The sequence below is a fragment of the Malaclemys terrapin genome, chromosome 5 (genome assembly GCF_027887155.1).
Source record: "Malaclemys terrapin pileata isolate rMalTer1 chromosome 5, rMalTer1.hap1, whole genome shotgun sequence".
In the NCBI taxonomy this organism is placed as follows: Eukaryota; Metazoa; Chordata; order Testudines; family Emydidae; genus Malaclemys; species Malaclemys terrapin.
Window position 1 is genome coordinate 55,254,534 of NC_071509.1, and position 25,390 is coordinate 55,279,923.

A 25,390-nucleotide genomic window follows, 5' to 3' on the forward strand; every position below is an offset into this window, starting at 1 on the left:
CAGCGAGGGAGGTTTAGGTTGGACATTGGGAAAAACTTCCTAACTATTAGGGTGGCTAAGCACTGGAATAAATTGCCTAGGGAGATTGTGAAATCTCCATTATTGGAGATTTTTAAGAGCAGACTAGACAAACACCTGTCAGGGATGGATTAGACAGTACCCAGTCCTGCCATGAGTGCAGGGGAATGGACTAGATGACATTGTATGAAATCGCTAACAGGATTTATTTATACAATGCAGGGTTTTCCCCCCATCATGAAGTGCATTTGCCTTATTCTGTTATATTGAGATACTTATGCTGCATCTGTCACTGTTATTGAGTAGTGTAAAACCTCTTTTTAGTAAATGGTCAGATCCTTAATTGGTATACATCAGCATTGCTTCACTGGCACTAGTTTGATAGGCATCAACTGAGAATCTCTTTTATTTTTTATTTTTTTCCAGATTCCATAAACTATTATCACTTCTGGAAGATACAGAAACTAGGAAAAGTTCAGCCACATCAGCATGAAAACAGTTTTTAAAAAGTTATTCAATTCTGCTGAAAATGTAATTGCACTCTTTTAGTCTTACTGTTTATTTTAGCTAAGCTGTCACTTGATGTATTTTTTTAAAAAAGAATAAAACAAAACATCTAGAGACTAACAAAAATAAATACCAAAATTGATTTCTGTTGCCTAACACATTAGTACAGTAAACAACATTCAAAATGATTTCACATTTTTACCATTAGCTATTGATATTACTAGTTGTATTTCCAGTGGAATTATTCTGGTAATAAATTACATAATAAAAAAGTAATCAAATCAACTTTAGGGGCACACGCTATATGTGTATGAAAGTAACATAATTAAAGTCTTCTTAGAATAGATGCAGAGCCATCTTTAGTATTTCTGGAAGGGTCTACAAAACAATTTCTGTTTTACTCCCCATTGCCCATCATTATCACACAGCTAGGCTGACATCTGGCCTAATCATTCTGAAGAACAGTAATGAAATGATTGTTTGGGTCAGGGGACACCCTGTAATTAACTTAGTAATTTTACACAAAAAGTGCGAGAGAGTTTTTGTCCATCTGTGGGGATCTTCAGATTCTCTTCAATTTCATGGTGCAAAACTGGAACCCATCTGTTTGTGTCTTTGAACTCTAGTGATCAGCTTACATAAGTTTATATCAGTTTTCCATTTTCAGGTCTATATTTATAGAGGTGGAGTCTAAACACCACACTAAAGCTGGTTGAAAAATAAATTTTCTTTGCGAGGGAACATTTCACTTTTTCTACAAAAATACCTCTTAGAACGGGGAAGTAGTGTATCATGGAAGTCCTTGGCCATGGTGTATCATGGGAGATGTAGTTTGGCCTGACAACCCAGCCCATAGAAGAGAATAGAGACACAAGGGAACCAAACTATAACTCTCACGGGACACCATTTCAAATTGAAATATTCCTGTTTTCAGTCATTTGTTTTAGGACAAAAAACAAATTTTCTGCAGAAAACAGACACTTATAAAAAATCATTTAATTGAAAACCCAATTTCCAATAAAAAAAACAGTTTCAATAGCCATTTTTCAACTAACTCGCTAATATATATTTCAGTCATACTTTGCCTTATGTTTTATATCCCTCAAATTAAGGAGTGGACTGAAAGACAGAAGAATTAAATTATTCACTTTTACTGAGAACCAAGGACTGAACAGGCATGGAGACTGAACTACCCCACTGGAACCATTCTTAAGAACTGAACTCACACTTTGAAATTAAAACATATCTTAATTATGTGCACATAAAAGACTGAGTCACACAGGACCCAATTCAGCTACCCTTACTCACACTGGGTAGTAAGTCACTCAATGACTAGTCCCATTGTTTTTCCTTAGACTATTGGTATAATTGGGTATTACTTACTGTAGGTAAGGTTGACAATATCAAGTCTGCAGGGATTTCCAAAATTTAGGGCGGGGGGGGGAAACGTGGTCGAAGAAAAAATAATTTAGTTGATTAGAAGCATTGATAAAAAACATTACAACTTCCTAAATAATATTAATGGAATTGACCTTTTAATATATTTAGGTGGTTACCTGAAGGACTTACATTGGTTATAGTGGAATATTAAGGATTATCAATTAACATAAATACATATTAAATTGATTATCCTGTGGGAAGTAAAATTCTGCATTTGTCAAGTTTGATGTAACATTTTTCCCCTAACTTTTAAATGATTATTTAAAATAATAATTTTCCATTGTGACATTATTTGTCGTAACACACACTTAATCTTGTTTGTCTTGAAACTTATTGCTTTCTATTGAAGTATATGTAATGTACTTCATCATCAAGGAAACAGCGTATCTACTAATGAAAAAAAAGTCTCGTTTGCTGTAAGAGAAGCAAACTTTGTGACTTATAGGCAGTGGCGTAGCCAGGTGGAAGGAACAGGGGGAGAATCAAAAAAAAAAAAAAAAAAAGGCACCACCCGCTGCGGCGCTTTTACTGACAGGGCCCCACTTCAGGAAGGTACGTTAGTACCTGACTAAGTGTTTACGTAAGCCCTTTGAAGTCAGTCAGTGAAATTACTTATCACATACTTTCCTGGACTTTAGGCCAAAGAGAGCTGCAGAGAGAGAGAAAAAAACTTTTGTAGCTTAAAACCACATATCAAATGTTTTCAATATAACACCTTCAAGTAATGTAATGAGTTCAAGTCTGATGTCATGACCAGGGTTTATATCCTGGAATGATACTGCAGTTCAGTACAGATGAGCTCGGGTTGTGTCTTCTTCACAAGCTGCTGTACAATAAGAGTACAATTCTCATAATTAAAAAGTCAATATTTAACAATATTTACTGTACAACCATATCTGAGACACCATAGTGATTTCTTTTTCCATAAAGAAATACTACATGGTGTATTAACATTTTGAAGATGTAAATTATACTTATATTTCTGTGATGCCTCCCCCAGTCTACATAAATGTTCATGGGTGCCTTTGGTAGATGGATAATGGTATTGTGTATTGGTGTACAGTGGCCAATCTCTTGGTTTTGAATAAAGTATTATGAAAATTTTACAAGAGGACTAGTAACAGTATGCAGAAGATGGTATTTTCTGCAAGTTCATATTTGATTTGAATACAATTGTGAACTTTTCTACCCCTTCACACTGCATCATATGAACACACACAATGGGGAATTTTGTTAACTGAATGTTATGTATATTGCATAGCCAGATTTCTAATTAGTGGTTCCCTGTTTGTTCCTCATTTTCCAAATAATTTTTTAAAACTCTAATGGAATGAAATTCACCCAAGCAAAGAGGGCCCATGCAGGGCCCTCTTCTCCTTCACTGGAAATTTTTAAATTAAGATTGGAGTTTTCCCCCTAAAATGTATGCTCTAGTGCAAACAAATTATTTCAGAGAAGTTCTATGGCCTGCTTTATAGAAGAGATCAAACTAGATTATCACAGTGCTCCCTTCTGGACTTGAATGAATGAAACTTTTCTAATTAAGTTCTGCAGCATGGCTATGTGGAAGTGAGTAGCCAATGGGTTGGCCCCAAAGAAAGTCCTTCACAGCTCCCCTGGGCAATAAAGGGGACCCCACACAGAGTCCAAATGTGTGTAGATGGAGCAAGTGTTATTGGAGCTGAGCTCACATGGATCTAATGGCCAAAACCTCCATGTATAGGGCTGCCTATCTGCTCACAAATTGTAGAGATTAATCTAGTCCCGCTCATCACTGAAGAGGACTTCACATAAAACCAAATTAGACTAGCTTTGTGAAGATAGTCTTTAAAATAAATGAGTAGAGTTACATGGTACAGTAAAAAAAAAAAATCAAAGCTAGGCAAAGAGGAAGTGAATAGGTTAGGATTCAAATCCTTTATCCTTATTGTTCACAGATGAATACAATGTATTTCAAGTTAACAATGCTTTACTTTGGATTACTTAGCTCTGTATTATCTTACTTATGGACTATTTATTTATTTATGCTAATACCATAAATAAATTTACCAAAAAAGAAAAACAGAATGCTGGCAGTCTAGCTTTGCAAATAAAAGTTTATAACAACTCAAAACTTGATATATTTTCCCATATGACTTTTCCCCAGTCTTGAAACAGATAAGATCAAATGAGAATGTTGTCAATGAAGGAAGATTTTTAAAGGTTACATAGACAAGTTGTACAGAATCATTTTCCATCATTGTTCCTTTTGCTGCAGTGAGCATTGGAGTTTGTCCTAAGCCTGTCCTTGAATACAAATATATCATTATATTTATTTATTATGTCAACTTCAACATTTATTGTACATTTTATTGATGAGCAAAATGTATGTATACTTTGTTGGCTTATAAACCACACAGATGTTTTGCTATAATAGTGTCATGAATATGATACAATTTATGTCATTCTACCAGCAGTGAAACAATGACAACATTTTTATTGGATTGAAAGAGTTCAAAGTTTCTATTCCTAGCTTTAATGACTCTATTATTTGAGTGTATAGCAATAAAAATGGATTATATTAGAGTGCTTAGAATGAGCCTCATTTATTGTTGCAGTACACAAAGTAAAGAGCATGGAGGATATCTGTATGAGAATCTGCAGCTGGATTAAGTATACTAGAAATACCACATTTGCAGGTTCACTCTGTGATCCATTCATTCACTTGAACCCTTTGCACACATTCCCAGAAGACCAAGTGAGTGAGTTAAAGGACAGAGGGAAGAGTATAAAGGAAAGAAAAGAAAAAAAGAAGGGGCATAAGGAACAAGAGGGTAAGAATGGGTGAGAGTAGACAATGATGGAGAGAGATCTGGATGGAGAGGAGTGTTGGAGAGAAAAATATTGAAGGTATAATTTGAAAATAAGCATCTTAACTGCATTAATGTATATCTTCTCGACATTACAGAGAGTATGTGGAAAGGAACTAGGGATTGAGAGCAAGAATAGAAAAAGGGGAAGATGGTAGAGAGAAGAAGTGAGCAGATCCATGAGTGAATGTGGCAGAGCCAGGATCCAAAACAGACACTTTAAAAGGGGGGAGAGGAGTATCTTTTTGGGGGAGAGACCTGCAATTTGTTTTCAGCTAGCCAGCATACCAAAACTGCAAATACCATCAACAACTCAAAAGTGGTAAGACAAAACACATATTATTGAAATTAGCTCTCCTTTCACTATGAAGTTATCACCCCAGAGCAGCAGCCATATTCTTTAGTATCAAACTGCTTCCTTAGATGAGGTCCTTATAAGTGGGTGCAACATTTTCCCCCTTAAAATGATTCCTCTGGAGCCAAGCTTTTGTTTACACTTATTCTGCAAGGGAAAAAACAAGGGGTGAGGGAACTGAGATTATAAGACCCCTCTGAAAAGCCAGTACTGCTTGTCATGAGGAGAAAAAGGAAGATGATATAAATAGAACATAAGGCCAGACACCCAGGAGGAACAGAGTAGAGAGACAAAGAGAAAAGCAATAATCAAGCAATAAGGTAAGACTCAGAGGAGGGGTTTTTTTTTGGGGGGGGGCATGTGCTTGCTGGGCTAGCAGATACAGGATAGAAAACACTACAAGGATTGATACAAGGGGAAGACAGTACAGGGGACACAGATAGGTAAATAGGATTCTCACACTCTCAACCCCCCATTTACCAGAACATGTCCTGTTTTATACTTTGAGAATGGACAGAGTGATAGAGAAGAAGATAATGAGGTTGCTTGGCTGATGAAAAGTGAGGGTTAAAAAGCCAGGCAATCCTTTTTCTCTGCACCCCTCCTGACAAAAATCTCCAGAACGCCCCCCCCCCCCCGAACATCCTCTCCTTCCCCACCCCAACTTTCACATACACATTAAATCCATTATCTGTACCCCCACCCTGATTAGAATTTCATTTTAGCACTTTGAAAAGTATTTATAACCAGAATTCAATACAACATTAAAAAAAATAAGGATGCAGAGAACTTCAGGGCAGTAAAATAATCCTTAATAAAACATGTTTACACTATGCTAGTCCAGTTTTGTTATCTGCAACATGTGCTTTCAAGTTAAGTTTTCTCCATCAAAATATATTTTAAAATAGACCTAAGGATTTATTTTATATTTAAGATGGCACCTATTGAAACTCGAGCTGAGTATTCTGTACTGAACAATTTTATTCAAAAATAAATATAAAAAGTTAGAATAAAAATCCATTTCACTCTAACTTCTCATCTAAAATTCCTGCTTTCATGAATATTTTTCAAGTCTTAGACATATTTTGAAGAAAAAAAAAACAAATATTTTCAGCAGAAACAAGAGATTCTTAACAGCTGGCAATTTGTGTGTGTGTTTGTGTATTAAATACTTATAATTTTTTTTTCATTTGCAAGTACTGTGAAATTGCCACAAAATTTGTCATCACTATATACATTCCACATTACAAGTGTCTGTCTGACTACCATTAGTGATTACGAAAAAGATGCTCTGTTGACACCAGATGGTGCTACCATGTCCTGCTAGTCATCAATTACTGTGAAAGATCTGCTTTGGCAAGCCAGTTGGGTCTTGGATGGATTTTAATTTTATTGTGTTGGGAACAGAGGATTAGTAATCAACAAGACTAATGCAGGAAGGGAGAGAGAGGGGGGAAAAAAACACAAGAGAAAGGTGCTCCAAAGCTATCCTATCATGTATTTAAGAAAAACAAAAACAAAATACCCTCCAAACACACATCATAAATAGAGGCCTGAGGCAAAGCCCTTTCAAGTCAACGGGAGTCTTTCCATTGAGCACTGGATGAGGACCTAGTTGCATGTGTAGCCCAAGGTCCAGTGTGCTTCAACAGCAGGGCCGGCTCCAGACACCAGCTTACCAAACAGGTGCTTGGGGCGGCCACTTCGGAGAGGGGTGGCACGTCCAGCTGTTTGGCGGCAATTCGGTGGACGGTCCCTCACTCCTGCTCGGAGCGAAGGACCTCCCACCGAATTGCCGCCGCAGATCGCGATTGCGGCTTTTTTGTTGTTGTTGTTTTGTTTGGCTGCTTGGGGCGGCCAAAACCCTGGAGCTGGCCCTGTTCAACAGCAGCCCTGGGAACTACAAGTTGTGGATTACAAACTGCAGCCAGTTGGGAAAATGTCCTGGTTCCTGCCATGATGTGCCCACTGCCCCCCCGGCAGGTGGTGTCAGCACTGACTGAGCTGGGAGCACACAGTGGGCAAGCAGAGAGGAGGCTGCTGGACTGTAATCCCGTTCTATATTCTTTACAGGTAGAACCAAAAAGGGCTTAATGAGCATCCTGAGAGGAGTTTAACTGATACAAAGGAGGACATGGGCTTGTTTGTTTTGGGGTTCAGTTATTGTGGGAGTTAGAACATGTTTGTAAGGGGGCTTGTGTTGTACAATGTACCCTCTGCTCTCCCAGCAGGAGGTCTCAGCACTGAGTGAGCTGGGAGCACGTAGCAGGCTAGCAGAGAGGAGGCTACTGGACTGTAACCCTGTTCTATGTTCTTTACAGAATAAAGCCTTATTCCTGGTGGTTTGTCTGAGTGGTTCTGGTCTGAGGTGAACACACACTGATACACAACATAGAGCACACAAAGGAGCCTCAGGCCCAGTTTCCCAAAGTTATGTAAAAATGTTGCAAGGTGGGCTTTCCCTATCTTGAACAACCTCATACTGGGCCAGTGATCAAGACAGGGGGCTACACATGTATGCAGTGGGTCAAATATATTTGAGCTCCAGTGGAAATGACAAGTATATAGTCACCCTGCTCTATTGTCAGACACTGTAGGAGGCAAGCAAATTTTCAGAATAATCACTTGCAATGTGTATGATAGCACAGGAACAAATTATTGTGTTGATAGCACAAGATTTCAAAAGCGGATTAAACAAGTCTCACTACAGATGCTCTCTCTTTCCAGTGATACATTTAAATTAAAGTGCATTTAGCAAAACCAGGATTTAAGGCAGATACGGTAGCTAGACAGTAAAAGTGAAAGTTAGTTGAGGGCAGAAGGGGGAAAAAAAACTTTCTGTAAGCCATCTGGAACCAACATCCGTCTGTTCTAACTGTATGTCTTGTGCTTGTTACCTATGGTTGTAAAACAAAGTGCATAACGACCACTTACAGCTGCTTCAAAAAGGAAAAAAATTGATACATCAGAGGTGGAGAATGATGCTCTGCATTGCTGTGATCTTTTTCATTGCAGGACATTTAAATAAGTAACTTTTCACCTGTATTGTGCTGCTTTTTTTCCCCCCGTTTGAATGGCCAAATAATAAATGACTAATATACTATTGTGATATTGATTGTGTTAAAAGAGTACAAAAAGATTGTCAAGGGGTAATTGTACATTTAGTAACTTTACCATTACTTTGTAAGATAAATGGAAAAGTATATATTAAAATAAGAGTTTCTACATTTAAACTGTAGAATGCTATTTTATTACTGAAAAAGTTAGATACAAGAAATATATTTATATAGATAAAAGCCTAAATTTATTTTAAGCTATTCCTCTAACTTGTCACTTTGAAAAAGGCCCTGAAAATTACACGCAGAGAGGGCATCCAACAACTCATCCACATAATAAATGTAATTCCTTGTAAATTAGATCCAACGTTTGTAACAAAAATGCTACCAGTGATATTACAACATTTTGGCTAGCTGCCCAGACATTCAAATAAATGGTGTGTCAAGCAGAAAAGATATTTCTCCAAAAGATAGGACAATTTGACTACCATGCTCACTTTTAAATATGTTACTTCATCTAAACTCTTTATCTTTTGTATTTCTGTAATGAGAATGTAAAATGTTCAATTATTATTAGTCCCTCAGAACATCGGAGTTTATGCAATCTTCCCAAAGATTCTCAAAACAATATCACAAAGCACAGAGAAAATAAAACTATTAATATTTGGAAGATCTGCTATTAAAACTTATTGAAGATACAGATATCTAAAAAGGCAGGCTGCCATTAAATGCCAGATTGGTATCTGGTTAAAATAAGTACGACTTGTGCTGTTTTGCTACCTCCTAGCAAAACACTGAACAAATCTATAGTACAGCGCTATATCGGCACAGCTGTGCCACTATAGCACATATGGTGAAGATGCGCTATGCCAATGGGAGAGCACTCTCCCGTTGGCATAATTACTCCACCTCAGCAAGAAGTGGAGGCTATGTTTGCGGCCATCAATATGCCAATGTCGCCCAGCTCTGACCCAGACGATGCAGATTGTCAGCTTTTCTACTATCCAAGAGTCAGGTTACCTTTCTTATGATCAGTCTATATAAAACACACTTGATGCTGTATGGACAGGTAAACAACCAAAATCAATCTCTCTCCTCTTGGCAGAGGAATTTTCCCATGTTCTATTACCATTGGAGGTCTTGCTGGACCATGCCCTGTTTTTGGAAGTCTTGATAAGCATTCTTGGCCAAGAATGCTACTTTTCATGTAGACCTGGCCACCATTTTCCCCTGTGGCAGATCTTCTCTCAGTCATCCATACCTATACATGTATGGGTGTACAGCAGTTCCCCCCAAAAGGGCAATCTTTTTGGAGTTTAATGTATCCATCTTATAAACACCCACATCATTTCTCATTTGAAAACTTATTTTATGTACATTTAGAGGAGGGATGACGTGGAGCTGGAAAGCGGTGCTAGAAGTGTGTAGGCAAGAGGGTACCCAAAATGCAAATATCATTTTTTGCACAGTTCCAGAAATGCTGCAACATGACTATGACTATAGTTTTTCCTCTTTAAGCTGATTTCCACACTCTTAAGGTTGTGGTTTTTGGTCAAAGCTATAAAACAACTACGTATGAAAAAAAAAAATTTTTATGTGCAATTTTGTTTTTGTATTTTAAAGAAATGATTAAACTGTTTAGCATGTGGGAAAAATCAATATTTTGCAATACAGTAAAATTAAATGTTTTCACATCACATTCTTAATTGTTAAAGTATCTCACAAGTGATAATAGTTTTCAATATTTTTTATGGAAATTTGCTGACCAGATTAGTCTCTCACTGAAGGTTATGCATCAATAGCAGATGACTGAGTGCTCATAATGTGAGGGTTGATATAAATATATGTGAAATCCTAATGTAATGCTTTTCCATTTGCATGCTTTTGTACATACAGTGTAGCATCTAGTTTGTCTGGTGGAAGGTTTTAATTTGTAATTACCTATGCATGCAGTAGTAGCATTTGAACTATTCTAGAAATTAGCTTTTTAATTCAGTGACACTTATGTCAGAATTAGTGTTAGACAATATACAGCTTTAATCAATGTGCTCACTAAACAAAAATGGCAATTTGATATTAACATATGGATCTAATTTCACACAAATCTGTATGTCTGTACAAAATGAAAATGGTGGAAGTAGTGGTGCTAATCCTAACAATATACTTTGGGAATTTTACCTCCACAGGAAGTTACATATATGAAGACATGGAGGATACAAGCCTCTTAAAGAGAAAAGAACAAAGAGAAAAAGACTCTTCACAAAAACTGAAAAATGTTATTTTTCAAAATCAAAAGAATGCAGTGCTGGACATAATTCTGTGATGCTGGCGGCAGAAGCCAGGAGAGATTAATTGTACTGGTGGTGTGATGGACTCCTTCCAGGGTGCCACTTGGAACTGGGGTACCACTGAGCCCTCCTGACCCACCAGTCTGGGCTCCCTTTATACTGTACTGCTGTGACAGGCTCTCAAGCCCCTTCCAGCACACATACAGGTAGGGACACACCCAGCTGCAGCTCCACACAGATACTGAGATCAGATCTGCATGGGAAGGCTCATCTAAGAAACTGCCCAGTTTCTGAAGTGCACACACCCCTTGGAAGGGTAAACCCAAAATTATACCATCTTGTGCTGCACAGGGAACTGTACAGCGTAATCTCATGACATTCACTCCCTCTCTCAATGTGGAGGAAGATATGCAACAGCTTTCTGCCCCCAGTTAGGATTGCCACACATTGTTTTTTTCAGAGAAAACAAAAATAACGTTATTAACTACAAAAGATAGATTTTAAGTGAATATAAATGATAGCAAACAAATCAAAGCAGATCACTGAGCAAATAAACAAAAACACAGTCTAAGCTTAATATAATAAAGAAATTGAATATGAGTGGCCAATTTGCCCCCTAATTGTTGGTTTAGGCAATTTACAGAGATTCTTGAAGGCAAGCTGCACTTGCTTGCAGCTTAAAACCCCAGGTATACCTTCCACAGGCTAGAAATCCCTGTAGCCTGGGTTCAGCCTTTTTCTCCCAGTTCAGTCCTTGTTTCTCAGGTGTTTCCAAACGTCTCCTTTGGGTGGGGAGTCAGTGAAGGAGAACCAAGATTATGTCACTCCCCTTCCTTAAATAGCTTTTGCATATGGTGGTAACCCTGTGTCTCCTCTCTTTAGTTCCCACACCTTTCAATGGAAAAACACTGGCATTCTATGATGGAGTCCAGTACCAGGTGACTTGGTCGCATGATCCCATAGTGTCATAGCAGCCATGAACCAGAGGCTATTTGTAGCATCCTCAGGAAGGCTCCCCAGTGGGAGATTAGCATCTTCTAAGTCCTATCGTTCTCCCTAATGGTACTTTCCAGACAGCCATCTAGACTGATTGCATTCTGCCAGGTGGGCATTCCCAGGTGTAAACACATTTGTAATTGATGCATAGACAATATTCCTAACTTCAGATACCAAATGATACATGCATACAAATAGGATAATCATTCAGTAAATCACAACCTTTTTAATGATATCTCACATGACCCATCTTGCATAAAGTACATCATAGTTATGCCATAATCATATCCCAATATCATCTCTATGAAGAATATGAGGCCTAGTGTCATGCCGGCAGCAGAAGCCAGGAAAGATTAATTGTATTGGTGGCTACTGGATAAGCTTTCTAGTTTAGATGATGTGCCACCTATACCCTATCAGAGAGGTTGCTTTCCAAAATACACAAACAAGTTGAATTTGGCATATGTCAGAACTATACTGAATCTAGGAAAGAAATCAGACTCAATCTGATATGAAAGCATCATGTTCATCTGCTTCTATAGTTAAGACTCAATGAGCAGCAGTGGGATTGTAGGACTGACAAGAAGAAGTCAGCCCCCGTCAGATGGACCCTCACAAAATGTCCTGAGTGAACATGCAAAACCTATAAGAGAGAGAGAGAGTTGAGGACTTTATCTTCATCACCCCACTCCTATTCAGTGCAGAGGCAAGGGATCAAAAGCATGTTACAGCTTTTACCAAGCATTTCATAAACGTTATGACAAACCCACTTGACCCTGAATTACATTCAGAGGTGCTTATCAACATATCTAGTGGACTGCATGTAATATCAGATGTACACAAAATGCTACTGAAAACAGGAAATTTTGGTGCACAGTTGATTCTGCTAAAAGAACAGGAGTACTTGTGGCACCTTAGAGACTAACAAATTTATTAGAGCATAAGCTTTCGTGGACTACGAAAGCTTATGCTCTAATAAATTTGTTAGTCTCTAAGGTGCCACAAGTACTCCCGTTCTTTTTGCGGATACAGACTAACACGGCTGCTACTCTGAAAACAGTTGAGTCTGAAGGCATATGTAGCTTCTTCAGCTCACTCAAGAAATCTGACATCGAAACATTTGCTAACATGGCCAACACCACCAAATTTAAGTCTGGCAAGGGAGGGACAAACACAGTAGCTTTCAGTTCAGATATTGTTTCCACAGAGCCCTGTCCTTAGCAAGATGCAGAGATGATGTTTCAATGGCAACTTTTCTTGGTCGCCCAATAGGACCTGTGCCCCTCTTCTGTGCTCCCAGGACAATGAAAAGAACAGACTAAGATGAATTCAGGCACCAGCTAGAAGCTCCATCTGAAAGAATCCATGAACAAAGGTATGCAACACAGAAATTATAGTGTACATCACAGATGCCATGGCTGTCACACAAACGATGGCTGAATACAAATTAGATGATTTGGCTGTGGAGTATTTCTGAAGCAGGTCCTAAAAGGAGTTGACCAAGTTAATTTTGTAATCAAAATCTTTGATAGATACGACAACAGTAAATCTGTGAAAACTGCAGAAAGACAGCATTGAACTGGATCTAAGGTTGGAGGCAAAGGTTCCTAAAATGGCATCCAAGAAGCAGTCACTTGTAAAATTCCTCTATGAATATAAGGTTCAAAATGCACCTGACAATCTAGATATGTAACATGCATGTGTGTAGACAGTATATATAAAGTTGACCAAATCAGTGGTGTCTGCAACTTGTCTGTTTGTTACTTCCAGACTGGAATACTGCTCGGATACACCTGCAGATCACTCAAGAGTTTAACTAATGCAGAAAGCAGCTGCCTATGTATATAGCAATGCTTCTTTCAGGGAGCACACTACAAGAGTGCTCCATAAACTGTACGGACTTCCAATTAGTTTCCAGGACAATTAAAGTTGTTGGTTTTAACATGCAAAGCTTTTGATCCTCTGTAAATAAAAAAAAATTACCTCTCTGTGTTATAATATGACAACTAAAATCAGATAAAACTTCTGAGTCAGAATTGCCCGGATTTGTTTTTTTGAGGCTGGTGGCAGATGAGGGCCATGGAATTCACTCTCCTCCTTGATTTACCAGGGAGAGTCCAAATGTGTTGCTCTTCAGGAAACATTGCAATGCCTCTCTATTTATCCAGACTTTTATTGAGACTAGGAGTTTTTTATTTTGTGTTTTGGACCAAATACTTTCTGGTATCTTGAAACAGGAAACCCTATCCCCCCAAAGCGGAGTGCACTAATGTGCTGAAAAAGCAACGTTGACATGTATTTAAATTCTAGCTGATACTGGTTTACAGACCCTTTGTGATATTTCCACAACTTATAGAAGACAGAATTTGGGTGGCCATCTTCTACCCTGAACTTCTGCTGCTGAAGATGTTTTTTCTAGCATATGACTATGCTCGATTCCTGGTCCTTTGAATCTGCAGAATTTTATAATCTAAGTAAATGTAATGCTTAGATATGTGCATTTCTAACGTTCTGTAATTCTAAAAACAAATCATATGATAACAATTATGTTAAATACAGGATTCTTTTAGCAGTCTGCCTTTTCATCAGCACTTTTGTTGGATTCCAGAGCGAAAGATCTGTTTGATTACATCTTCTTAGCAGAAAACTTAAGCCAAGCCCCGTAGAGTACAAATCTGGTTGTTGGTACTCTAGCAGCATGTATGCTCTAAAAATTAAGGTATCTGTTGATGTGGAAAAGCATGTCAGATGGGGGACACATACTGGGATGATAAAAGTGTATTAAGATCATGTCATAGTTAGACATATGGCAGCTGGTAACTAACAGCAAGACTTTTTTTATACAAAGGGAAAGATAAGCACTAAATGTTAAAAAGGAACACTATCTAGTATATTTTCATCTGTGAGTTTTTACACTTCAATTAACTGTATCCAATTGCAAATTACTTCAGGAGAAGAGAAAATACTGCACCCAAAAGTTTAAGTATGTTTTACATTATAAAACATCTTTTTGCTCTACTGTGTTGTTTCTCTCTCTTTAATAGAAACATGGATACTACTGATATTAGTATGAGTAAAAAAGTATTTTTTCTTGATTTGATTTCTTAATCACCACATTACTTGTATATATATATATATTTTTAAAGTGAACATAAAATGCAGATTTTTACAGAGAAACACTTGAATTTGAATTATATAGGCAGGATTAAAAATCCATTGAAAGGCTCCCAATGACTTGAATGGGCTTTGGATCAGAATTTGGAGTCAGGATTTCACTCTTAAGAAAGTAAATGGGAGTTTTGCCATGGATTTCACTGGAGCCAGGAATTCTAAAATCTTATCTGTCCTTTACGGGAGCCATACTTTGAAATATTTCAGTGTGTTTTTCAATCCTTGGAATTGTCTGCGTGTAAGCCATCACAGAATTTATCTCTTTGTGTTTTCTTACAACAAAATTCAGTCATATAGGTACTTTCCATTTATTCACATTTAAAACTTATTCCAAGCTGTATAAAAGCCCACTGTTTTCAAAAGTGCCTTAAGTAACTTTTCATAGATTCACACTGTTTAATGCCAGATAGGACCATTAGATCATGTTGTCTGACCTTCTGTATATCACAAGCCATTAAATTTCATCCAGTTGCCACTGTATTGAGCTTAACAACTTGAGTTTGACTAAAGCATATACAGAAAGGCATCCAGTCTTGATCTGAAAACAACAAGAGGTGGAGACTCTACCATTTCTCTTGATAGTTGGTTCCCATGGTTAATCATCCTCACTCTTCAAAAATTGTGACTTATTAGAATTTGTCTGGTTTCAGCTTTCAGCCACTGGTTCTTATTATGCCTTTCTCCATTAGATTAAAGAGGCTTTTAGTACCATGCATTCCCACCCTGGCAAGGTATTTACACACTGTAATAATGTAATCTTTCAATCTTTTTGCTAAACTAAACAGATTGAGCTCTAGCCCTCAAATAATTTTTATGGCTCTTTTCTGCACCCTTTCTAGTTTTTCCATCATCCTATTTTAATTGCGGGCACCATAATTATATGCAATATTCCAGTATTTACCTCTGTACCTGTCCATCTGTGAGATAAACATATGATCATCCTACTCCGACTCATTACTCCCCTATTTATACATCCAAGGATCACATCCGTCCTGGTTGTCACAGTATTGCACTGTGAGCTCATGTTCAATTGTTTGTCCACTATGACTCCTAAATCCTTTGAGTCACTATTTTCCAGGATACAGTCCCCTATTCTGTAGGTATTGCCTGCATTCCTTGTTCCAGAATTATAACTCTCCATCTGGATCTGTTAATATTTATTTTGTCTGCACGGGCCCAGCTTACCAAGAGAGCCAGATTGCTTTGTATGACTGCCCTGTCATCATCAATATTTACCACTCGACCAATCTTTGTGACATCCACAATTTTTTTCAGCAATGATTTTGTATTTATTTCCAGATCATTGACAAAAACAATTAGTAGCATTGGGCCTACCACAATCCCTGTGGAACCCCCCTCTTAGATGGGAATTCCCTATTAACACCTATATTTTGAGATCTACCAATTAGCCAGTTCTTAATCTAACAAGTGTTTTATTGCTGTTCGATAGTGTTAATTTTTTTTAATCAGAATGTCATGTAGTACTTAGTCAAATGCCTTACAAAGGTTTAAGGGCTTATCTACGCAGGGAAGTGAGTGTGCAGGAAGCTAGGGCCTGAATTTACAATGCAATAACTATCCCACATTGACCCCCTGAGTGAACTGCCTTACTGCACACCACAAATGACTTTAAATGAATACTTTTTAAAGTTTACTAAGGGAAACCACCTAAGAGCCCTTGTAGTTCATAGTAAGAGTGTCCAAATGGGGAGTTAGTGCAGAGTTGCTAATTATCTCGAATTCAAACTTCCTGTGCACTCACTTCCCCTTGTAAACAAGCACCAAGTTATATTACACAGTTACTTTTATCAACCAAACTTGTAATCTGAAAGAACAAAATTAGGTTTAACAAGACCTACTTCTATAAAACTATGTTGACTGGCATTAAATTATTTTCTATCCTTTGACTCTTTATGAATTGAATCCCATATTAGCTTTTTTATTACTTTGTGTAGTACCGGTGTCAGACTAACAAGCCTATAGGTACCCAGTCACCCTGCTTCATATTTTTGAATACTGGCATATCAATCTTCTGGGATTATTCACTACTCCAAGATTTATTAGAAATTAAAATCAGTGAGCCAGAGATTTCCTTAGCCAACTCTTTAGAACTTTCGGGTGCAAGTTGCCTGGGTCTGGTGATTATAAAAATGTTTATCTCTAGAATGTGTTTAACATCCTTGTTTACTAATGGTCCAGAAGGAACTTTTTCATTCTCATGTGATTCAAATATCTCATCCTGCTTCATTCCAAATACAGATGAGAAATATTTTTTTCAGCACTTCAGACATTTCTGCATGATTATTAACCGCTTAACCATCTGCATCTAGCAATGGTCTATGCCATTGCTAGGATTTCATTTATTTCTAATATTTTAAAATGCCTTCCTATTGCCATTAGCCTACCTGCCATGGATTTTATCTCCCTCTGTCCTCGCTGATCCATGGCTTCCCTTATCAATTTTCTACATGTTATAACTTCTAATTTATAAATTGATTACTATCTATTTCTTCCTTTTTCCATAAACTACATAAATACACACACTTAAATTTCTGCATTTATCTCACTGCTATTTTAAGCAAGCTAACTGGACCAAAGCTAGGTCATGTATACCTTTTGATCAAGCCATGGACATGTCCACAGAATACAGCTGATTAGGAGGCAGGTGAAAATTAACTTTTTTCAAATCTGAAAAAAAGATTTAGATTTGTTCAACCATTGGGGAAAAAGTTGTCAGTCTTCATCTTATTTGAACCATTATTACTCATACTTATTAAAAATCGACCTTCCTTTGTGTATCACAAACTGTCTCAGCCCTAAAGAAAGCCCTCAAAGGATCATTACAAAAAGGGGGAAAGGAAATATAATTAAAACATTGTTGATAGAAATGAATAGAAACTAGATAGAGGTTCTACCCTGCAAAACACAAAATTATGCAGAAAGAAAGCACTTGTCTCCTGAGCACAACATTAAAATCCACAACTAGTAGTTTGACAGAGAATGTCTTTCTGTTTTCAGTAATGAATCCTCAATCACCTAATCCTAAATCACCTAATTTTTTGTTCATCAGCTTCAGACTACTTTTTGTTTGTCACCACCTTCTAACCCTGCAACTTCTAAATGGTGATCTCAACCCAAACATGAAATGTATCCAAAAAGATAAACCAACCAACCAACCACAGAATAATATTATTTTGCAATTTGTTTTGCAAGTGGATATTTAGAACCACTATAATCAAAATCTTCAGTATACATAATTTGATTAGTAATTAGAAAGTAAGAATTTTTTTTTTTTAAACCATGGAATTAATACCAAACCTCACAGAAATCTTAGCCAAGCACTCCTTGTATTGCACTGTTTATTGTAGAGTGCCTGAAGATATAATTATGAGAATGAAGATGGCATCCTGAATGCATTTTTGAAGTTTCAGTGTCTTTTTAGTTACAAAAGTCTGGAAACCATAACTGACAGATATGACTACAGGACTTCAATACTATGAGATTCTAATCCTCTACTATATCTGTAGGCTCTCTTTGAAATGCTTACTACATAAAACAGAAATATCCTTGTTTCAAATGTATCTCTTCATTTCAGTTACTTTACAAACCATGGTATATTTCAGGAAGGCCCTTGGAAGTTTACAGAATGAATTAATACAAATAACTGAGTCACATTCAAAGCCAAATTAAAACCAGCCAAAGTAATAAATACTATCATACCAGACAATAAATAGTTTGCTGTCAGAAATCAAAATTGGATTAGAATATATTCTAGAGAGTCTATAGCTATACAAATTATATTATCAATCTGGGAATTGTTTCCACTACTATGAAAAAATTGCTGTATATTAAAAAACCCATAATCCTAACTGTTCCTGTCTTTTATAATCTCAGATGTTCACTCTGTCTTGCTGCATTTCTGAACTGCAGTTCTGATTTGCTTTTACATGCAGAGTCTGAGTTAAGAATTGATGTGGGCTACAGATCAGAGATTAGAATCCAGTTTATGTATTTAAGAAATTACAGAAAAGCAGCTATAATAATGAAACCTAGCACACAATTATTGTAAATGCATTAGTCATCTCCACAGTAGATATGTGGTACGTGTCAAATACAAATTTATTTTTAAAATATTACAGTAAATCTTAAGAATTTCAGCTCTAACAATTAATAATTTCTGGCAGGAACATCTGTTTTACAGTTCTACTGTACTAGCTAAATTTATCATGTAGGTTTGAAACATATATTCTGTTTTTATTAGATTAATAGTATGCTGGCATCATCATATGTCAAAATTAATGGCTTTTTAATGATAGTCCTTGCTCATCACAATTCACTAGAAATAAGTGGGGAGGGGGTGAATGTGTTGCTTTAGTTCATGTTTAATATGATAAAACTTTAAATGGTGTGTAATAAAATGAGTAAAAGAAATACATATTTTTGTGCTTCTCAAAGTAAAAATAAGAGTAAGTTACAGAAACAATATCTTATTGTATCATCAGCAATTTCTAAGGGCCCTTTCTACTACAGTACAAAACAAGGCCCTTCGTTTTAAGTTTTTAATTTTGTTTAAAATTTCCCAGGAATTTACCAGTGTTTATTATAAAAACATTAAACATGGATGAGAATCTCCAAGAAAGAAAAAATAACCTCAATTTTCTGGGGCAGTATCAGGGTACAAGAAGACAGAAAGAAACCAACAAACAGAGAAAGGTAAGTGCGTTGAAAGTAAAAGCAGTTTAATACTGCAGTTTATTTCAAGAACAGAAAGTTAATGGGAGGTATGCACGTGCATGCATGCACAGGTGTGTTTCCCACTACACTGTCTTACTTTAACAGCATCACATTTACACTTAGACTAACTTATTAAAATCTACACATCTACCTACTGTAATGTATTGGGTTTTCTTAACATAATCACCTACTTGAGTGGTCCAATATTGGGGTGAAAAAAATAATTGGTAAAAACCAAATAGCAGCTTTTGTAAAACCCAGGAAATTTTTGATACTCCCCCACCCTGCAACAAACAAACCACAGTAAAACTGCAAACAGAGGGCCTTAAATCAAGAGTTCAGTTGGTAATACATTTTTCATCATAACATATCCTTGAAAATACAGAAAAAAATATACAGAAAAAAAATAAAATAAACCATCATGAAGTGTATATGATCCTTGACTTACCATGTGGTTTTATTTACCTAAAACTATCCTTACTTCCCTCATTTGCTCTCTCACTTGTCATGCCACATATATCTAAATTCTAGATTGTAAACCAGGCCCTTTTGGGAAGAGGTTTGTCTCACTATTTGCTATGTGAAGTATGTAGCAAACGTCTTGTGTGGCACAAATAAAAACAGAGCAACGATACTGATGCTATTTTTGTTAGAAAAACTCCACAAAGCACCAAGTAGCAAACAAAGAAGCATTAGGAAATGCAATGGATTATTTGCATGAGACATTTAAAATGCTACTTCTGGTTGAAAATGTACAAGTGTGAAAATGCATGGTGATGGTATCTCTCAGCGGGAATTTAAGATGGGGAGGTAGGTGGTTCCTAAGTTACACTGCCATCCTCTAAAAGGACTAGCACTAATATTTTTTTAGTCATACAGAATTAACAACATTTAATCATGAAGTAGGTAAACTTTCCCTTCAATTCACACATAGAAGAAGTGAGCTATGGTCAAGGTCACACAGAAAGCGTGTATCAGAACTTGGAATGGAATCCAGATTTCCTGGATCCAGACCCAAGTGAAATCCATTAAATCATATTATCCTTGCACAGGCAAGTAATTTAACTTCTGAGACAAATTCTGTCCTCAGTTACTCCAGATTTACATTGGTATAACTGCATTGATTTATTCAAGTATTATATTTGTGCAGCTGAGACCAAAATTCGGCTTTCTATGTGCCTGTGTCTCAGATCAATCTGTAAAATGATGGTAATACCTAACTATAGCCTATATGTAGACATGAACATTGCAAATTCTGTTTATTTGCAGATTTCATTTACTGCATTGTTGTGGTGGGAATCACCAGGTGGCACTGTTATATGTAGTCTTACAAAGTTTGTTTTTTGGTGTGGAAGCAGTCTTTGGAGAAAAAAAACCAGCTTACATTGTTAGTATTGTGATGAAGCTTTTGCAAACAGCAAGAGGTTGTTCTCAATCTTAATTGTTCTAGAATAGTTTTTGAGACACTAATTGTTTGAGGAGGTCTTTGAAATTTAGCAGGAAGAAAGTTGCTGGAGCTAGAGCAGTGCATTGTTTGCCACATTCAGGCTAGCTGAGTTGCAAACTATTAAAAATTGCCATTTCCCTTCTATTTGAGTTCCTCAGGAAAACACTGACAGCTCTTTAAAATAAGAACTGAACATAAGCGTTCTAAAAAAAACAAGCCCACACACCATTGCCAAAGAAACAGCACCACCAATGCACTACCTGCAGTGCACTGTAAATACCTGGGAACTGCTGGAGCAGCTGTAGTGGTGGTTGGGGAGGAAAGGCATCCTCACATCCCTCTCTCAGACCAGGCACATGGCCCCATGTCTCATTTTGCCTCTGGGGTCACCACAAGGGGCAAGAAGTCCCCATCTTCTGGAAGAAGAGGAGCATGGAGAGAAAGTCAGGCCAGGCTTCTCCCATCCTTCACATCTAATGTATGGTATCAGTGGTCCATCCACCCTCCAGGATAACAGATCTCCCGTTAACTGTTAATACAGTTAGTCCTGTAGTCAACTGCTAAAAGTCTATGCTGCGAGTTCAAACCCTAATGATGAGGACTGATGGTTAGGTGTTATTGCAGTTGTATCTAACATAGAATTTGTTTTTACTTTTTCCTAAAAACAAAACCACTATAAAACAGCAGCAAACCCCTAGGAAATTACACACCAAACATTCATCTTAAAGAATGTTATTTAGGGTGCAAATTAAAACAAATACTCAAAAGTTAGAAAATGCCAGAATTAAGGATGCCTGTGCATATGTATTATGATACAGTCTTTAATTATATGATCACATTCTATTTTTGCCACAGGTCTTCTGCTTCATTCAGTGCTCAGGATGGATTCAATTTAAGGCCATCTATTCATAAGAACTGGTATTTGTCTAGATCAGAGGTTCTCAAATTGCGGGGGGGGGGGAGGGGAGCGGGTGTGTGAGATACTTTGGAGGCGGGGGGAACAAAAAGGAAACAAAAAAACCTGACTCTGCACATTTTACCCACAACAATGAATAACTAGCAAAACTGATTCCTCCAGACATATCAGGTCCTCAGATGCTAGGCATTTGCCTCTAGATGGTGCTCTGCATTTTGACAGATTTCTGTGAAGCTTGCATGGCATTATACGTCATTGCCATTAATGTACATTAATCCATTTGCTACAACGCAGTGTGCACATTTAATAGTAAGTATCAACCACAATTGCAATTTTGCTCTTGGTCTTATTACAATGGATCATTGGGTCTGTTTGAATCAATGTCTTGCTGTTTAATATTTAATGAGAGTTGTGTATTTTTTTTTTAAATTGGCTTATGTACTTGTGTGGTGATGGGGTGGGGGTGGGGGCTGTAAACTACTCCAGACCCAAAGAAGTTGGTGTGTGGTCAATCAAGTTTGAGAACCACTGGTATAGATAGCAAAGAACAAGCTTCTCCTGGTATCTCCTACCTTTCTACACCCAGCTGCTTTCCTACCAAAGTCACCTTTCCAAATAGAAATTCATTTGTTACTCATTACCTCCTATTATAGATAGAGTGGCAATTCTGTTTGGATGCAGTTGTCCCGAAAGAGGGTATAGAACAACAATTTCTGGCTGTAGGCTTGGTGGTGTTTTACTGTCCTCACATGCTCTCTCTCAAAATTCACTGCATATACCAAGACTTCAGCTTCTTTTCCCCCAAAACAGATTTTTTTTAAACTATAGTTACATTAGTGTCAGAACACGCCTGAAGATAATTTCTTACATAATAAACTTCACACACTATAAAATTCCCACACCAATCCTTCATCAGGTAAATGAGATTTCAAAGAAGAACAAATTTACTCTTTGAGATAACTATTAACTTCCTAAGGTGCAGACAGGGCCCTAAACCAAATGGCGCCCTCAGGCAAGGAGCGTCTTTGTTGACCCCCAATCCCATTTGTTAAACTTTTGAATACCTTATTTTTTATTATATTTGTAGCCCACTTCAGGACTTTGATGCATGATTTGCATGCATTATTTATCCTGGTCATAAAAGATGATGAATTTGCATACTGGGATCTGCAAATCTGTATTTATTCATGCTAACACCTGCCCCTAAATCTGACCCTGGTTGCAGACTTCCTAGTTCTTCTGCCAGAGTTAGTGACAATGCTACAGATTGTGCAATCTAAACACAGGTTGAAAGAGACGTTCTAACCCTCTCATCATTTCACTTTAACTTTCAATTTTTTTAAAAAAGTGTTCCCTTTGGGCAGGAATTTCTCATGCTTACTTTCATTCAAAAAGTATTTTCTGTGGACAGAGTTTGAAATAATTCAGATGAGCTGTGTGTGTGTGCGTGCGCGCGAACACACACACACAAGTTGCACAGGCTTCTATGTCCAAAATATAGTATAAATACTATTTTTGCTGTCCACTGACTCATAGAATCATAGGATTGGAAGGAACCTCAAGAGGTCATCTAATCCAGTCCTCTGCACTCATGGCAAGACTTATTATCTAGACCATCCCTGACACGTTTGTCTAACCTGCTCTTAAAAATCTCCAATGAGGAAGATTCCACAACCTCCCCCAGGCAATTTATTCCAATGTTTAATGACTCTGGCAGTTAGGAAGTTTTTTCCTAATGTCCAACCTAAACCTCCCTTGCTGCAATTTAAACCCATTGCTTCTTGTCCTACACTCAGAGGTCAAGGAGAACAATTTTTCTCCCTCCTCCTTGTAACTACCTTTTATGTACTTGAAAGCTATTATGTCACCTCTCAGTCTTCTATTCTCCGGACTAAACGAACCCAATTTTTTCAGTCTTCCCTCATAGGTCATGTTTTCTATGCCTTTAATCATTCTTGTTGCTTTTCTCTGGACTTTCTCCATTTTTATTACACACCTTTCCCAAAATGTGGCACACTGAACTGAACACTATACTCTCATTCAGGCCACTATACTGAACACTATACTCCCGCTCAGCGCAGAGTAGAGTAGAATTATTTCTCGCATCTTGCTTACAACACTCTTGCTAATACATCCAAGAATGATGTTTCATTTTTTTGCAACAGTGTTACACTATTGACTCTTACACTCACTTATATTTTTAAACTTTACTCTTGCCACGCATTTAGTCTGCAACTAAGATAATTGTCTTTGTGTTTGAAGGAACATGGTTCAAAATTTGAAAAGTTACAAGTGACTGAAAATTACCTATGAGCTACTCCAAAACATGAGATGGGAAGTTTCAGTCCAAAAGGAGAATTTACAAGATCACCACCAGAAAGTTCATAGCATTCTAGCAATATTTGGAAAGCCCTAACAAATATCTGTTTCTGAGTCAAGTTGCAAAATTGAGAAGAAAATCTCATAAGACCAAACATCTTGAGCGTCTGTTATTTCTTATTTCAATTCAGACTGGAAATACTATAATCAAACCCTGGACTCAACAAGAAATAGGAAATAAAGAACTACTTGGGAATTGGAAATGAAGTTATCGTCAAAGAGTTTTAGTTCAAACTGGTTCTTAATTTCTCCTGAGTGACATCTCTCATCCATAATTAGGAATGCAGTAATCCACCTACACCACTATAAGGATAACATTAGAATGCTTATATGCATGATGGAACTTTATGGGAACAAAAAAGAAAAACAAAAACAAAACACACACCACTCTGCCTGAGTAAGAACTCTGAAATTTCTGTTGTCTACATTATACATACACAAAAAATGAGTTTTCTATTTAAAAATTATAATTGTATACATCCTCCGTTATACAATTAGAAATCTTTAAAACATATGGTATCTTAAATAAGTCTTTACAAAACCCACAATTTTTCAGTTGTTACATGGACTAAAATAGACAAATGTTTAATACAAATGTTTGAGAAAAATAATCTACAGTGATTTATTTTAAATGGTGTTTTGATGGGTTTCTTTTAAGAGTTTAACTTTTGCTCGTAAGGAAAAAAGTTTACTTTTTACTTGGAAGTCAAAGCTAAAGGTTTCAAATTACTATTTATCCTCTTTACATGACAAAGCTATGTGTTCTGCTATATCTCTGGAAAGCATAATGGTTTGAGGCTTCCAGAATAATGTAGATCATTTTACTTGTATAAAAACCGTTCATTAAAATTTAAACTGATTCATAAATAAAACATTTTAAAATGAGTAGGATTCTTTAAAATACAGTCATGGAGATTTATAAGTTAGACCAACAGAATTAGAGCAATTACTTCTTCATAACATATAACATCTTGTAATTCATTTTTAACTAGTAAAGCAAAATTTGTCTTAAATTTTCCAAGTTTTTTTAAGATTATATTTTGAATTTGTACATGTTACAGTACAGTTTTAAATCCTTCCAACATGTATCAGAAATAAGAACAGGTACAACTGATGGAAGACCTGCTCTATAGGTATATAATATATACTTAGATCATAAATTCCTTGGGGTAGGGTCTGTCTCTGTTGTATGTTTGCACAGCGTCTAACACAATTGGACCCTGACCTATAGGTT

At 36.9% G+C, this 25,390-nt stretch overlaps 1 protein-coding gene across 2 annotated transcripts in view; it reads right to left on the bottom strand.

The window, feature by feature from the left end:
- Positions 1 to 25,390, bottom strand: part of SGCZ (sarcoglycan zeta) — a 393,503-nt gene that overhangs the window by 224,832 nt on the left and 143,281 nt on the right. Inside the window, exon 1 of one of the 2 annotated variants that reach the window (XM_054028999.1) lies at positions 21,142 to 21,193. The exons of the other annotated variant lie outside the window; for it this stretch is intronic. Coding sequence (XP_053884974.1) covers positions 21,142 to 21,189 — 48 coding nt within the window. The 5' untranslated portion in view covers positions 21,190 to 21,193. Of the gene's footprint in view, positions 1 to 21,141; positions 21,194 to 25,390 lie in introns of those variants that run through there. 2 annotated transcript variants of the gene reach the window in all.